Genomic DNA, 15,000 nt, shown 5'->3' on the forward strand with positions numbered 1-15,000 from the left:
GATTGATCGATCGATCGATCGATCGATTGATTGATTGATTGATTGATTGATTGATTGATTGATTGATTGATTGATTGATTGATTGATTGATTGATTGATTGATTGATTGATTGATTGATTGATTGACTGATTGGTTCATTGATTAAAAAGGGACTGATAGATTGAATGTAAATTGGAAATGAAAACGAATGAATGAAAGAATAGAACTATTGAATGAATGAGTGTAAGCAAATAGAACAAATAAAAATACAAAATAAATTGAAGGAATAAAGAATAATGAATGGATGAAAAAACGTATTGATCGAATGAATTTTTCAAAAGACAGACTTGTCATACGAAGTTTGTCTGCAAACATCGTCATGTAAAATAGATTCACCAAGTTGTTGTTGTTGTTGTTGTTGTTGTTGCTGTTGTTGTTGCTGTTGTTGTTGCTGTTGCTGTTGTTGTTGATGTTGTTGTTGCTGTTGTTGCTGTTGTTGTTGTTGCAAAAATTCCTGAGATAACGGTGATGATAATAAAATTTGCTCCTGTGGTTGTGGCAGTTGTTGCGACTGATGTTGCTGCAACTGCTGCTGCTGCAACTGCTGCTGCTGCAACTGCTGCTGCTGCTCCTCTATAAACTGTGGTAACATCGGCGTTAGACGGTCGCCTTGCCACGATAGCGACCTCACTTGTGGTTGCGAGACTGTCGCCAATGGTTCAAATAGATTTAGAGATTGTAAATTCTGTTGTGAGTGGGCAATGAACTTCTGCGATTGCTGCTGTAAGAGTTGCTGCTGTGGAAGTAGTATTTGTGGTTGCTGTGGCTGCTGCTGCTGCTTTTGTGGTGGTAGTAGTAACAGTTGTTGTTGTTGATGTTGCTGTTGAATGTCTTGTTGAGAATTCGCCAGAATTTGTTTCTGCAACAAGGTTCTGCAGTGCGATGAATCTAGTTTCAGCGGACGAGCGTACGGTTGGGAGCTTCTAAACGACAACAACGATGATGAAGACGACGATTTTGATAGCGTTTTATGTTTCTTCTCGCCATCCTCATTATCATTATTATTATTATTATTATTATTATTGTTGTTGTTGTTGTTGTTGTTGTTACTTTCATCAACGGTATCATTATCATGAAGGTTGTGGTTATTTTTAGCGTCTGGGGGCTTTTTGAGATCATTACCATGACTAGCATCGGAGTTGTCGTCTTCGTTCGTCTCTTCTTTTATTGATGGACTGACGATGAAAATGATGAAGAGGAAAAAAATAAACTTGGGTTGAAGTTGTTGACGAGTAGGATGATGGCAATTGAAATATCCATCGAAACGGTATACCCAATTGAAATGGTCATATCCAATCAAAATATATCTAAGCTTCTTCATTTAAGAAACAAATCAACTGACCAACCTACCGGCCAACCATCCAGACAACCGTCCAACCAATCAACCAATCAATCAACCAATTATCCAACCAACCAATTAACTATCCAACAAATCAATCAACCAATTATCCAACCAACCAATTAACTATCCAACAAATCAATCATCCAATTATCCAATGAACCAGCCACACAACCAACCACACAACCAAACGATCAACCGACGAACCTTCTCCTCTTATGAATCTCCGAATATACGGCCAAACTTGGATTGCAAGCAACCAACATCGGGGCGACAGCTAGCGATGTTGACGTCGTAAGAAGCGGCGAATGCTGCTGCTGCTGCTGATAGTACCTCCTCATCATCATGTTATCAACGATGACGTCATCTTTATCGTCGTAACTACGCTGTCGGCAATAGCGATTACGACGAGTGGCGTCATCGTCGATCTTGTCGTCAGAGTCGGAAATGACGTCATTGTTGTGGTTGTTGTGGTCGTCGTCGTCGTTACTGTCGCTGTAGTAGTCGACGGTTAGTTGCGGTGGCTTCGAAAAGAGATCGCGAACGTTTATAGAATTCTGGTGGAGCGAATTCCTCTTAGCAGTTGGCTGCTGAAAGAGCGCCGTCGACAAACTCAACTGATGATGCTGATGATGATGTCGTTGGTGCTGCTGCTGTTGCTGTGGTGTAGCAAGTGTAGTAGCTGCAGTTGGCACCGTTAGTAACGATTGTTGTTGTGGTTGTTGTAGTGGCTCTGGGGGCGACGATGGTAGAAGAAGTTGCTGCTCCCGACAAGGCACTGTGATTGAATGGCTCCTGAAAATGCTGAAATTACTGCTTTTGTTGTTGCTATTGCTGTTGTTGTTGTTGCTGTTGTTGTTGATGTTTAAACTATTTGATAGTAGCATGGAGCTTTTGTTTAGTGCTGAGAGGACAGTGCCAAATAAACTATGGTCCCTCTGAATATGTGGTATTAAAAATGATGATGTATATTTTGAGTTACTCACTTTTCCATTAATCTGCTTATTTATCTACCTATCCATTTATCTATCATTCACTCTTCTACTTATTCATTCATTTATTCGTTCATTCATTCATTCATTCGTTCGTTCGTTCATTCACTCACTCTATGAGAAGGTTCTTCTTCCTTTCTTCTCATCAGAACGTCATCATTATCATCATCACCCTCCAAATTACCGGAAATGGCTCGCCTTAGCTCCGGGCCCAGATCATGCACAGCTCTCAGACCAGCCTGAATGAATGAATGAATGAATGAATAAATGAAAAAATGAATGAATGAATGAATGGATGGATGATCATTCATTCATTCAATAATTCATTCGTTCATTTATTCATTCATTTTTTTCCCGTAATTACTTGCAGAGCTTCGGTATGGTGGTGCCCTAGTTGGTTCATTTTCAGCATCTGCTCCTTGCGTTTCTTAAACCTTCTGAAGTAATCTTGTATCAAAAATGTTGCATAGAACTTCCCGACCGTTATGTCGTCATCACCTGAAATCATAATTACCGCTAATTATAGTTAATTATAGTTAATTATAGCAAATTATAACAATTTAATTATTGATTTTTATAGTTGACTATTGGTAATTATAGCTAAATGTTATAATCTAAAATTCTGATTAAAGCTTGTACTTGTCATTGTAAGTAACAGGAGACAATTCTCTCTCAAATGTGTTTGTCGTCAACCGTTAGGCTGTCAAGTCGTCTCACATTAACACTTACACTTAATAATACTGGCGTTTTTTACACACACACACACACACACACACACACACAAACACACACACACACACACACACACACACACATACACACACACACACACACATCTACGCGCATTTGAAACAGGTCACTGCGATGTAGAACCACCCGGCGCTCTTAGCCACTACGCTAGCGGGCCGCACTACTGTTAGTACTATTACGGTTGTTTCTAATTACTAGCATTACTTCTACTGAAGGTACTAACTTCCGGCTGGCGGGACCACTTGGTCTAGTAGCTTGTTACTCGTTCGTTTCCAAATCTTCTTGATCACCGCCCTCAACTCCTCATTCGCTTGGTCAATATTGCCTGGGTGATGATAACGATGATGATGTTGGTGATGATAGTGATGATGATGTTGGTGATGATAGTGATGATGATGTTGGTGATGATAGTGATGATGATGGTGGTGGCGGTGAGGATGATGATGACGATGGAGGTGATGATGACGAAGAAGAAGAGGATGATAATAATGTTTGGTTTTTGTTTTTGTTCAAGTAAATTACTACATGTTAAAATAACAACATATATATTAAATTATCTATAACTCACGACCTAGTTAACATAAAATGAATAATTAACATAAATAAGGGTGCTAATTAACATAAATTATTCAAATTACCCTCGGTCTTAATTCGCAGAGATGTCCTGACAAGAGCAAAGAGGGTTGCGTTGAACATGACCGTGCCATCAGAGTTCAAGGGCATGTTCATGGTAACTAATCTCTGATTGGTCGGTTGGTTGGTGGTGGTGGCAATGATGACGACGATGAGGATGGTGGTGACGATGATGGTGACGATGATGGTGACGATGATGATGGTGATGATGATGATAGTTAGGTGGTCTAACAATTTGAAAAGTTCTCTTAGTTCTCATGGTGACTTTGTTTGCAATACTTTGCTGAATATAAACATTTCTCAATCGGATTTGAAACATCAATTTTTATTATTATTAATTATATTATTATTATTTTTAGCTCCGCCCACCTTACAAGCCACTCTGTGGGGACAAAGCTTGCCGAAGCCCAGAGGCGGGGATATTTTTCTCAGTAGAGTAACCACGTCTAGATGTTTTATGCGCCCGCTGGGATTTGATTGATTGGAGTTTGAATAAATTATGTTAGTTAGTGAATGGTTAAATAAATAACTGATCAATCAATCAAACAATTAGTCAATCAATTAACTGGCCAATCAATCAATCAACCAATCAATCAACCAACACTAACTGACCAACCAATCAACCAACTAACTGACCATTAAATCAACTAATCAATCAACCGACATTAACTGACCAACCAATCAACCAACTAACTGACCAATCAACCAATCAACCAACTGACCAATCAACCAATCAATCAATTGACTGACCAGCCAATCAACTAACTTGGCTTCTGGGTCATATTCAGACCACTGCCTGACAAACTCATCGAGGTGGTGCGGTCCAAGAATCGACCAATCTCTAGTCAAATAATCAAAATTGTCCATTATAACAGCCACAAATAGATTGATGATCTGAAATTTTGAAATTCAACCAGATCAATAAATATCATTTATTGAATTAATAATTCAAAGTAATTACATTTAAATTCGTAAATAGCATTTATTAAATTAATAATTCGAAGTAATTACATTTAAATTCGTATAAAAAAAACCCACTGACCAACCGACTAACCAAGAACGAGCAGAGAATATAGAATGATATAAAGTAAGGAAAGGCAATGATTGAACCACAGCGTCCCTTTTCGTCTGACAGAGGATCGCAGAGGACCGTCTCAGAGTTTATACAAGACATCATGATTTCTTGCCAGGCTTCGCCAGTCGCAGACCTAAAGATTTAAAACATTTAAAGATAAATGCTGCTGCTGCTACTGTAGCCACTACAACTACTGCTGCTGCCACTACTACTATTGCAGCTGCTGCTGCTACTACCACTGCTACCAGTAACGATCGTTATGGTGATAATAGCAAATGGAAGCTCTTTTATTATTGTACGATCAAAAAAATGCAAAATCGTAAAATGCAATTGGGACGATGGGCGATAGCTGAATGGTAGATAAAATATAGCAAATATAATAAACCTAATCTTCAATATTAATGATAATAATAATAATAATAATTATAATATAATAATAATATAATAATATAATATTAATAATAACAATAATAACCTGATAAAATAGATAAAATATAGTAAATATAATAGACGTAATCTTCAATGATAATAATAATAATTATTATAATTATAATATAATATAATAATAATAATAATAATAAAATAATGACAATGATAATGATAATAATAATAATAACCTGAAGAGAACCATGACGGCCTGCGGGAATGTCTGAAAGTTGTTGTTCCTATGGATGGATGTCTCTTCGTTTAGGACTATTTTGCCGAAAACCTGGTGAATATGATGATGACGATGATGACGACGATGATGATGATGATCACGATAAAGATGATAATGATGATGTTGACGATGATGATGAGGATGATGAAGATGAAAGTTATCGTTATTATCCGGCCGATAGTAACCGGCCGATAATATATTTATCGTCATCATCATCATCATTATCATCACCATCGCCATCATCATTAGCAGTACCACCATCACCACCACCATCATCATCATCATTGCCATCATCATCATCATAATCAGCAGCCGCAGCAGCAGTAGCAGCAGTAGCTTCACGATCGTCATAACCTGCATTCCGATGACTGCATATATGAAGAAGAGCATGACGATCAGCAGAGCAACATAGGGCAAGGCCTGTTCGACGATCAACATCATCATCATCATCATCATCACCACCAACAACAACGTCATCATCACCACAACCACCATCACCACAACCATCCTCATCGTCATCTTCATCTCTAACAGCAACAACAACCACAACAAAAACAACAATAACAACAACAACACCAACATCATTATCACTACAACCACCACCACCACAACCATCCTCATCGTCATCTTCATCTCTAGCAACAACAACAGCAACAACAACAAAAACAAAAACAACAATAACAAAAACAACAACAACAACGACAACAACAACAAAAAACAACAACAACAAACAGCAACCACAACGTCATCATCACCACAGCTACCAGCATCATCACCATCGCAACCATCACCACCATCATCATCACCATCACTCACCTGAAATGATTTGATGAATGTCCACAATAGAGTTCTTATGCCCTCCCCACGACTTAGTAGCTTGATCAGACGCATAACTCGGAAGAGACGAAAGAAACTTATACTCATCAGTGGTGAAGATTTGTGGGGCTGGTGATAGTGGTGATGATGATGATTATGGTGGTGATGATGATGATGGTAATGATGATGGTGATGGTGACAATGACAGTGATGATGATGATGATGGTGGTGGTGATGATGATGATGGTGGTGATGATGATTGTGACAATGGCAGTGATGATGATGATGATGATGATGATGATGATGGTGATGGTGAAGATAGCGACCATCAAAACAGTTCATCACAATTAGAATAACGATAAAAATGATGCGAGAAACGAGTTAGTTTATTTAATTCGGATGATTTTTAAAAATAAACGATTAAATTAATTTTGTTATAAATAAATAAACAAAATAATTAATAAATTAGTTTCTCGATTAAATTAATTAAATTAAATTAGATTAATTAAATTGAATGATTGTATTGAATAAAATTAAATTAGATTAATTAAATTGAATGATTGTATCGAAAGAAGAGACACCGAAGATGTTAAACTAAAATGATAGAAATATCATTAAGGAAAGAATCGTAAGCTAACAAACCGGGTTAAAGAAAACATTTAACTGAAATCATAAAAAAATGAATTAATAAACAAATAAACCGAATAATTAAATAAATAATTAAACAAATAAACCAAATAATTAATTAAATAATTAAACAAATAAACCAAATAAATAGATCTCGAAAGATATTAATAAAAATTGAACTAAAAGTAACTGGAATAGGAAACAACATACATAAGCAAACACACATGCACGCGCACACGCACACATACAGACAGACAGACACACAAACACACACACACACACACACACACAAACTATCTCTTTCCCTCTCTCTTTCTCTTTTTTTTTCTCTCTCTCTCTCTCTTTCTTTCTTTCTTTTTTTCATCTTTCTCTTACAACAACAACAACAACACCATCATCCTCACCAACAACTTCATCATCATCGTCCTCGTCGTCATCGTCATTATCACCAACAAAACAATCGTCATCATCATTATCAGGGTCGCTTTTATTTACCTCAAAATCATCACCGTAAAACATAATCGGTCTCTTTGAGAATTTGGAAAAAAAATTTAACAAAAATTAACAAAAAGTAAAATAATAGTAATAATATAATTTGTTATAATAATAATAAAATAAACATAAATAATAATAATAATAATAATAATAATAACAATAAACAGAAAGTATTGACAAACAAAAAACTTACAAAGATAAAATAGTTAACAGAAAACACAGAAATGACATGCCGGAAGATGATTTAACACATGCAAACACACACACACACACATGCATACACGTACAATTATACACACACACACACGCACACACACACGCACTTACGTTAACTTCAGTGTAAACAATATCAATGATTGATCCGAGAACAATGACGAAGTCAAAGACGTTCCAAGCGTCCCCAAAATAATTCTGTTTTCAGGCAAACATACAAACACACAAACAAACATACAAACAAACATACAAACAACCAAAAAGCATACAAACATTCAAACAACAAACAGGCAGACATACAGACGTACAACAGATCTTAAAACTCATCCCCCCAAGACACATGAGATGATGTTGCGCCGTTGGGTGGTTGAATGATTTCGGAAAAAGCGCGACACGGATTTACTTTAACATTTATTATATATTTTATTTATTTATTATATATTTTAACATTTATACATTCATTCATTCATGCACATCCATTCATTCATTAACTCATCCATCCATTCATTCACTCACTCATTCATTCAGTTGTTTAAGAAAGTCACAGAGCTCTTTTAGCGTTACACAATCTTCCATTTAATATTCCAACATTTCTCACGATGAGTTTCAGTTGATTACTAAGTTTATTTAACTCGTACACAAAGTTTGTGTGCATCTTTTAAACAGAAAAGCTTTTTTCGGGGGATTCATATTTCTTTCATCTATGCTAATTCTCGTGATGTTTATGTCCGTATGTAAGTTACTGTTACTTTGATCCTATGTTGGCGAAGGTTTTATGAGTTTTTTTGCATCTCTTTGTGTGTCGTCGACTTGTAATTCGATTTGAAATTTTATGGGATGGTAAAGACACCAGTACTAGTTAGTTGAATATAACGAGATGTCTTAGCTTAATGGAAAGTTATTCTGAGATGTCTTAGTTCAATGGAATTTTTTTCAGCAACTGGTAGATATAATGTAATGAAATGTAATGTAATGAAATATAATGTAGAACTTCAATAATGTTATCAGGAATGTCTCTAGTGGGTTTAGTTTTCTGTTCGTCTTACAGGCTGTTTCTGATAATAGCTTCAGATTAAGCGCGCTTAGTAAGTCTTCTTAGTCTTCTTGATAGTTTGTTGCCAGTGGCTATGACGTATTCAGATTTCAGTATTCAGTGTTCAGACAATCCCAAATTTTGGCAAGTAAATGATTAATACATCAGGTGACTTCTACCTAGTATTCAAGCTGGTATTTTAGTAAAGTTTTTGATTCTCATTATCATGGGTTATGATATGGGTTATATATATATATATATATAACGTTAAGAACATGAATATAAATAACAATAATAATAATATAAATAATAATAATAATGATAATAATTCTAAACATAATAAGGTGCGTATAATATTAATTATCATTATCTGAGACTATGTAGCGTGATTAATGTTTTTTTTTTCTAACTCTGTTAAAAGAACTTTCAAATCTTAACTAGATTATTTAGTCATTCATTCACTCATTCATCTATTCATTCATTCATTTGTTCATTCATTCGTTCATGCATTCATGCATTCATTCATTCACTCACCACTATCCTACTAGCAAAAACGTCAATTAAACTACCGATTACAACAACGAAATCAAGCGAGTTCCAAGCATCCATGAAATAAAACTGCCGACGATGATAATGGTGTTGTTGTTGATGATGTTGTTGATGATGACGATGTTGTTGCTGTTGTTGTTGTTGATGATGTTGTTGACGATGTTATTGTTGTTGATGTGGATGTTGTTGATGATGATGTTGTTGATATTTTTTTGTTTCACAAGTTGCATCATCATCACAGTCGTCATCGTCATCATCGTCACCACCAACATCATCAAAACCTCACCTTGATTTTGAAGGCGATCAACTTCAGTATGAACTCAACAGTGAAGACTCCGGTAAAGAGCATGTTGAAGTAGTCAAGGACGTCTTCGTACAAATCCGATTGGTCGGCATACTGTTTCCGGGATGGTGGTGATGATGACGACGATTGTGATGCTACTACTGCTACTACTGCTGCTGCTGCTACTACTACTGCTACTACTACTGCTGCTACTACTGCTACTACTACTACTACTACTACTACTACTGCTACTACTACTGCTACTGATAGTAAAAATAATACGGTTGGGAGGGTTGACCATAACCAACAAACCAACCAACTAACTAATCAACAACAATCCAACCAACTAACCAACCAACCAACCGACCGACCGACCAACCAACCAACCTTCATAGCAAGCGTCAAAGTATTCAACATGATAAGGACAAAGATGCCGTATTCAAAACCCCGTGACGTCACAAACCACCATATTTTATTTTGAAATGGTACCCTCGGAATGTACCTACGCTGGGGTTTGGCTTTCAGGGCGAACTCGATACATTTGCGCTAAAATTATTTTGGTTTAGATTTAATCAATCAATCAAACAACTAATCATTCACTCAATCAAACATTCACTTAATTTATCAACCAACCAGACAGCCAATCATCTAACCAACCAACCAGCCAGCCAGCCAGCCAGCCAGCCAGCCAGCCAGCCAGCCAGCCAGCCAGCCAGCCAGCCAGCCAGCCAGCCAGCCAGCCAGCCAACCAACCAACCAACCAACCAACCTGGTTTTTATCAAGTTCGCAGTTCTTATACTCCTGTTCACCCTCATTCTGAAACGTGACGATGACGAACCCGACAAAGATGTTCACCATGAAAAATGCGATGATGATGATGTAGATGAAAAAGAATACGGCGATACCTATATTATAATTGTTAATAATTATTAATTATGGTTATAATTATTAATTATGGCTATAATTATTAATTATGGTTATAATTATTAATTATGGTTATAATTATTAATTATGGTTATAATTATTAATTATGGTTGTAATTATTAATTATGGCTGTAAATATTAATTATGGTTGTAATAATAATAATTATTATTTTTATTATTTAAGATTTGAAAGTGCGAAAAATACCCTGTCTGTAATTATATATTGGGCCTCTGTTCTCAACAGTTGAATCGATACTCCGATACATTAAGCTGGTCAGTGAATGAATGATGAGTGGATGGATGGATGGGTAAATAAATAAAGAAGTGAAAGAGTAAAAAAGTGAAAGAGTGAATGAATAAATGAATGAACGAGCGAGCGAATGAATAAATAAAAGGAATTGATAAAAATGTAGAAGATAGATTGAAAAGAATTAAAAAAACCCCGGAAACTAACTCGGGCCAGCCTTCGAATGTGGCCACGGTGAATAGGGTAAGCATACCCTGGCTGACGTCATCAAAGTTGAAGTTGTTGTTCGACCAGATGCGTTCCTCCAGATGGGGCTTGGAAAGGTCACCCTGCTTGTACACTATGAAGTGACCTCTGCGATGATGATGATGTGGTGATGATGATGATGATGATGATGAAGATGTAGTGCGAGCGATATTGACGATGAAGATGTAGTGATGATGATGATGATGATAATGATGGTGATGACGATGATGATGTGGTGATGATGACGATGATGATGTGGGTGGTGATGATGAAGATGATAATGATGGTGATGACGATGATGATGTGGTGATGATGTGGGTGATGGTGGTTGTGATGCTTTACTCACTTGCATTCAGCTTTCGTCATCATCGAGTGGTCATTGCACTCGTGAAAAGCACCCTGAAATACAATAATAATAATAATTAATAAAAATAATAATAATAATAATAATAATTTGTCTATTCATTATCCACCCATCCATCCATTTATTCATTCATTCATTCACCCACACTTTTATTCATTCCTTCAATCCACTAACTTTGAACAGCTGAACGCCGATGACTGCAAACATGAACTCGAGTAAAAATGTAACTAGGAGAATGTTGTAGATCGTCCTAACAGCCACAACTACACACTGTACCACATGCTGATGATGATTGTGATGAAGACGATGATGATGATTGTGATGGTGATGATGAAGACGACGATGATGATGATTGTGATGATGATGGTGATGAATATGATAAAGATAATGGAAGCAAGATTAACATTATATAATCATTATCATCATCATCATCATTATCATCATCATCATCATCATTATCATCGTCATCATCATATAATGACCTTTAACCCTTTTGCCCTATTGATTGCCCTCAGAGGTCTCAAAACCCGACAGACGCGCAATATCTTTACGGCGCTTATTCTGTCGTTGCTGTGGTAGCGATGGTAGCGACGACGACAATGACGACGATGATGATGATGTTGGTGATGATAATGATGCTGATGATGGTGATCAAGATGATACTGATTGGGAAGAAGATTGTGATGATGATGTAACAATCAAAAAATTCAACACACTCTCTCACACACACACACACACAACAACAAAAACAACAAACACATATCTGACAACAATCAACCATAATTAATAATCACACAAAAACCAATTATAATTAAATACAATTACAATAAATTATGAATAATATTAATTATAATTATGAAATAATAAATTACTCACACGACGGCAAAAGAGATAAGAGCGACGACAACCACAAGTAGGTCGAGGAGGTTGAAGAGGCTGCGACAGAAGCTGTTCTTGTGTAAGATGAAGCCGTTGGCTATGATCTAGTGGTTTTGGTAATTTTGGTGAAGATTTTGGTGGAGATTTTGGTAATTTTGGTGGAGATTTTGGTTGAGATTTTGATAATTTTGGTGATCCTGGGTGGTGAATTTGGTTGAGATTTCGGTGGTCACTTTGATGATGATTTTGATTATAGATCATCATCATCATCATCATCATCGTCATCATCATCATCATCATCGTCGTCGTCGTCACTTTAAAACGAGTAACTCACTTTGATGGTGATTTCAATTGTGAAAACGGTCGAGAAGAAATAATCAAAATATCGGAGAATCTGTTGGCAACGAAATGAGAAATGAAATGAGATGATTAAGATGATGATTAAGATGATGATTAATATAATGGCTATTACGATCATTGAAAATGTAATTAAAAGACTGAATAATAGGATGATTTTCAAACAAGCAACCATCCAACTAACCAACCAACCCGCCAACCAACACGCCAACCAACCAGCCAGCCAACTAACCAACCAACCAACCAACCAACCAACCAACCAACCATCCAACCAACTAACCAACCAACCAACCAACCAGCCAACCAACCAGCCAACCAACCAGCCAGCCAACTAACTTTATTCCTATAAGAATGGGCCCTCAAAGGATCTTCAGCTGCCAATACAGCACTACTTATCAATATGCAAATCAAAATGAAGTTACTCCAGTACTGATGTGTACATATGTGATGACAAAAAACTCGAAACCTAGGGAGTAGAATGGGAAATAATTTACATCTTGGCGAATGAAAAGTATTTTTCCATTTAACTTTCAAACTATATTATTAATAATATGCTAAACTATTTTGATATTAATTTGAATATTTATAATAATATTACTGCTGCTGCTACTACTGCTACTACTACTGTTGTTGCCGCTACAACCGCAACTACAACTGCTGCTACTACTACTACTATTGTACGCTTCAACTTTTATTAGATCTGTTATTACAACTACTGCTACTGCTTCTACAAATGCTGTTGTTGTTATAGCTGCTGCTACTACTGCTACTACTACTGCTGCTGCTGTTGTGGCTTCTGCCGCCACTGCTTCTACTTCTACCACTAACTTGTTTGTAGGCGAGAATATAAAGAGAGATGACGACGGTGGTATGGGTTTTATCTCATCTGGAATGATGATTTCAGACAGTCGTCTGGGCCGGGCATACTGATGTTGCTGTTGTTGTTGGTCATCTTGTTGTTGGTCATCTATTTGTTGTTGCTGGTCATCCACATGTTGTTGTTGTTGTTGTTGTTGTTGTTGTTGTAGATGTTGTTGTTGTAGATGTTGTTGTTGTAGATGTTGTTGTTGTTGTTGATGTTGTTGTTGTTGTTGTTGCTGCATTACGTCATCGTCTACGCCATTGTTGTTGTTAGTGTTGTTGCCATTTGAATTGATGTTACTGTTACTGTTGTTGTAATTTTGTTGTAGTTGCAGTTGTTGTAGTTGCTGCTGTTGCTGCTGCTGTGGCTGAGGTAGATGTGGCGAGAAACCGAACTGAGATAGCGGAAAAGTAGGCTGAGCTGTTTGTGGGCGATTTCGAAATTACATTATTATTACGTTATAATTATAATCATAATTTCGTAAGATAAAACTATAATTATTATTATTATTATTAGTAGTAGTAGTAACAACAAAAGCAGCAGCAGCAGTAGTAGCAGTAATAGTAGCAGCAGCAGTATTAGTAGTAGTAGTAGTAATGATATTATTATTTATAGTATAGTAAAAGTATATAAAAAGCTTACAGTTATTTACTGGCCTCATTGTAATATTAACCCTGTCAAAGTGATGTAAACGAAAATTCAACTTACTAATCATCATCATCACCATCATTATATCATCATCATGTATGTGAGATCATCATCATCGTCATCGTCGTCATCATCATCATCGTCATCATCATCATCATCATCGTCGTCATCATCATCATCATCATCATCATCGTCGTCATCATCATCATCATCATCGTCGTCGTCATCATCATCATCATCATCGTCATCATCATCATCATCGTCGTCGTCATCATCATCATCATCGTCATCATCATCATCATCATCGTCGTCATCATCATCATCATCGTCATCATCATCATCATCATCGTCGTCATCATCATCATCATCGTCGTCATCATCATCATCATCGTCGTCATCATCATCATCATCGTCGTCATCATTAATATTATCAATATCATATTAACCCGTTTTTATCTTCATCAGGTTTCAACTTGTCAACGTCACCATCCCCATCATCATTTTCACCATTTATGACGTCATCCACGCCGGCTGCCTCATCGTCACCATCATCATCGTCGTCGTCGTCATCATCACGATCTTCACCGACTATTACTATGTCGTTCGACTGACCCTGCTGCTATAGAAATGAATGAATGAATGTGTGGGTGAGTGAATGAATGAATGAATGAATGAACGAATGAATGAATGTGTGAGTGAATAAATGAATGATTGAATGAATGATTAAATGAATGAATGAATGAATGAGTGAATGAATGAATGAATGAATGAATGAATGAATGAACAGATGAATGAACGAATAAACAAATGAATGAATTAATGTAACAGCAAACAGTTATTGAAGCGAATGATTGTATAAAAGTTTTTAAATGTCATCATGAAAAAAATAACTCTTCTTCAGCCTATAAGAAGAAAGGTGTATTTTTTTTATGTAAACATTGTAAAGTCATAAATGTAATAGTAATTTAG

At 36.4% G+C, this 15,000-nt stretch overlaps 1 protein-coding gene across 1 annotated transcript in view; it reads right to left on the reverse strand.

The window, feature by feature from the left end:
* Positions 1-2,278: 2,278 nt before the first annotated feature.
* The window catches only part of HELRODRAFT_128998 (hypothetical protein), a gene marked incomplete at both ends in the record, with an annotated part of 21,418 nt that continues 8,696 nt past the window's right edge, over positions 2,279-15,000 (reverse strand). The window contains 25 exons of the mRNA XM_009028539.1: positions 2,279-2,317; positions 2,485-2,610; positions 2,736-2,869; positions 3,345-3,446; positions 3,760-3,862; positions 4,124-4,220; positions 4,521-4,648; positions 4,809-4,962; positions 5,447-5,538; positions 5,842-5,907; positions 6,304-6,432; positions 7,753-7,836; positions 9,507-9,617; positions 9,891-10,049; positions 10,273-10,409; positions 10,634-10,698; positions 10,883-11,029; positions 11,268-11,320; positions 11,460-11,567; positions 11,768-11,855; positions 12,162-12,268; positions 12,499-12,558; positions 12,858-12,987; positions 13,350-13,732; positions 14,558-14,644. Of these exons, the coding sequence (XP_009026787.1) occupies positions 2,279-2,317; positions 2,485-2,610; positions 2,736-2,869; positions 3,345-3,446; positions 3,760-3,862; positions 4,124-4,220; positions 4,521-4,648; positions 4,809-4,962; positions 5,447-5,538; positions 5,842-5,907; positions 6,304-6,432; positions 7,753-7,836; positions 9,507-9,617; positions 9,891-10,049; positions 10,273-10,409; positions 10,634-10,698; positions 10,883-11,029; positions 11,268-11,320; positions 11,460-11,567; positions 11,768-11,855; positions 12,162-12,268; positions 12,499-12,558; positions 12,858-12,987; positions 13,350-13,732; positions 14,558-14,644 (2,889 nt within the window). The remainder of the gene's footprint in view (positions 2,318-2,484; positions 2,611-2,735; positions 2,870-3,344; positions 3,447-3,759; positions 3,863-4,123; positions 4,221-4,520; positions 4,649-4,808; positions 4,963-5,446; positions 5,539-5,841; positions 5,908-6,303; positions 6,433-7,752; positions 7,837-9,506; positions 9,618-9,890; positions 10,050-10,272; positions 10,410-10,633; positions 10,699-10,882; positions 11,030-11,267; positions 11,321-11,459; positions 11,568-11,767; positions 11,856-12,161; positions 12,269-12,498; positions 12,559-12,857; positions 12,988-13,349; positions 13,733-14,557; positions 14,645-15,000) is intronic.

The sequence above is a fragment of the Helobdella robusta genome, assembly GCF_000326865.2.
Source record: "Helobdella robusta unplaced genomic scaffold HELROscaffold_56, whole genome shotgun sequence".
Classification (NCBI taxonomy): Eukaryota; Metazoa; Annelida; class Clitellata; order Rhynchobdellida; family Glossiphoniidae; genus Helobdella; species Helobdella robusta.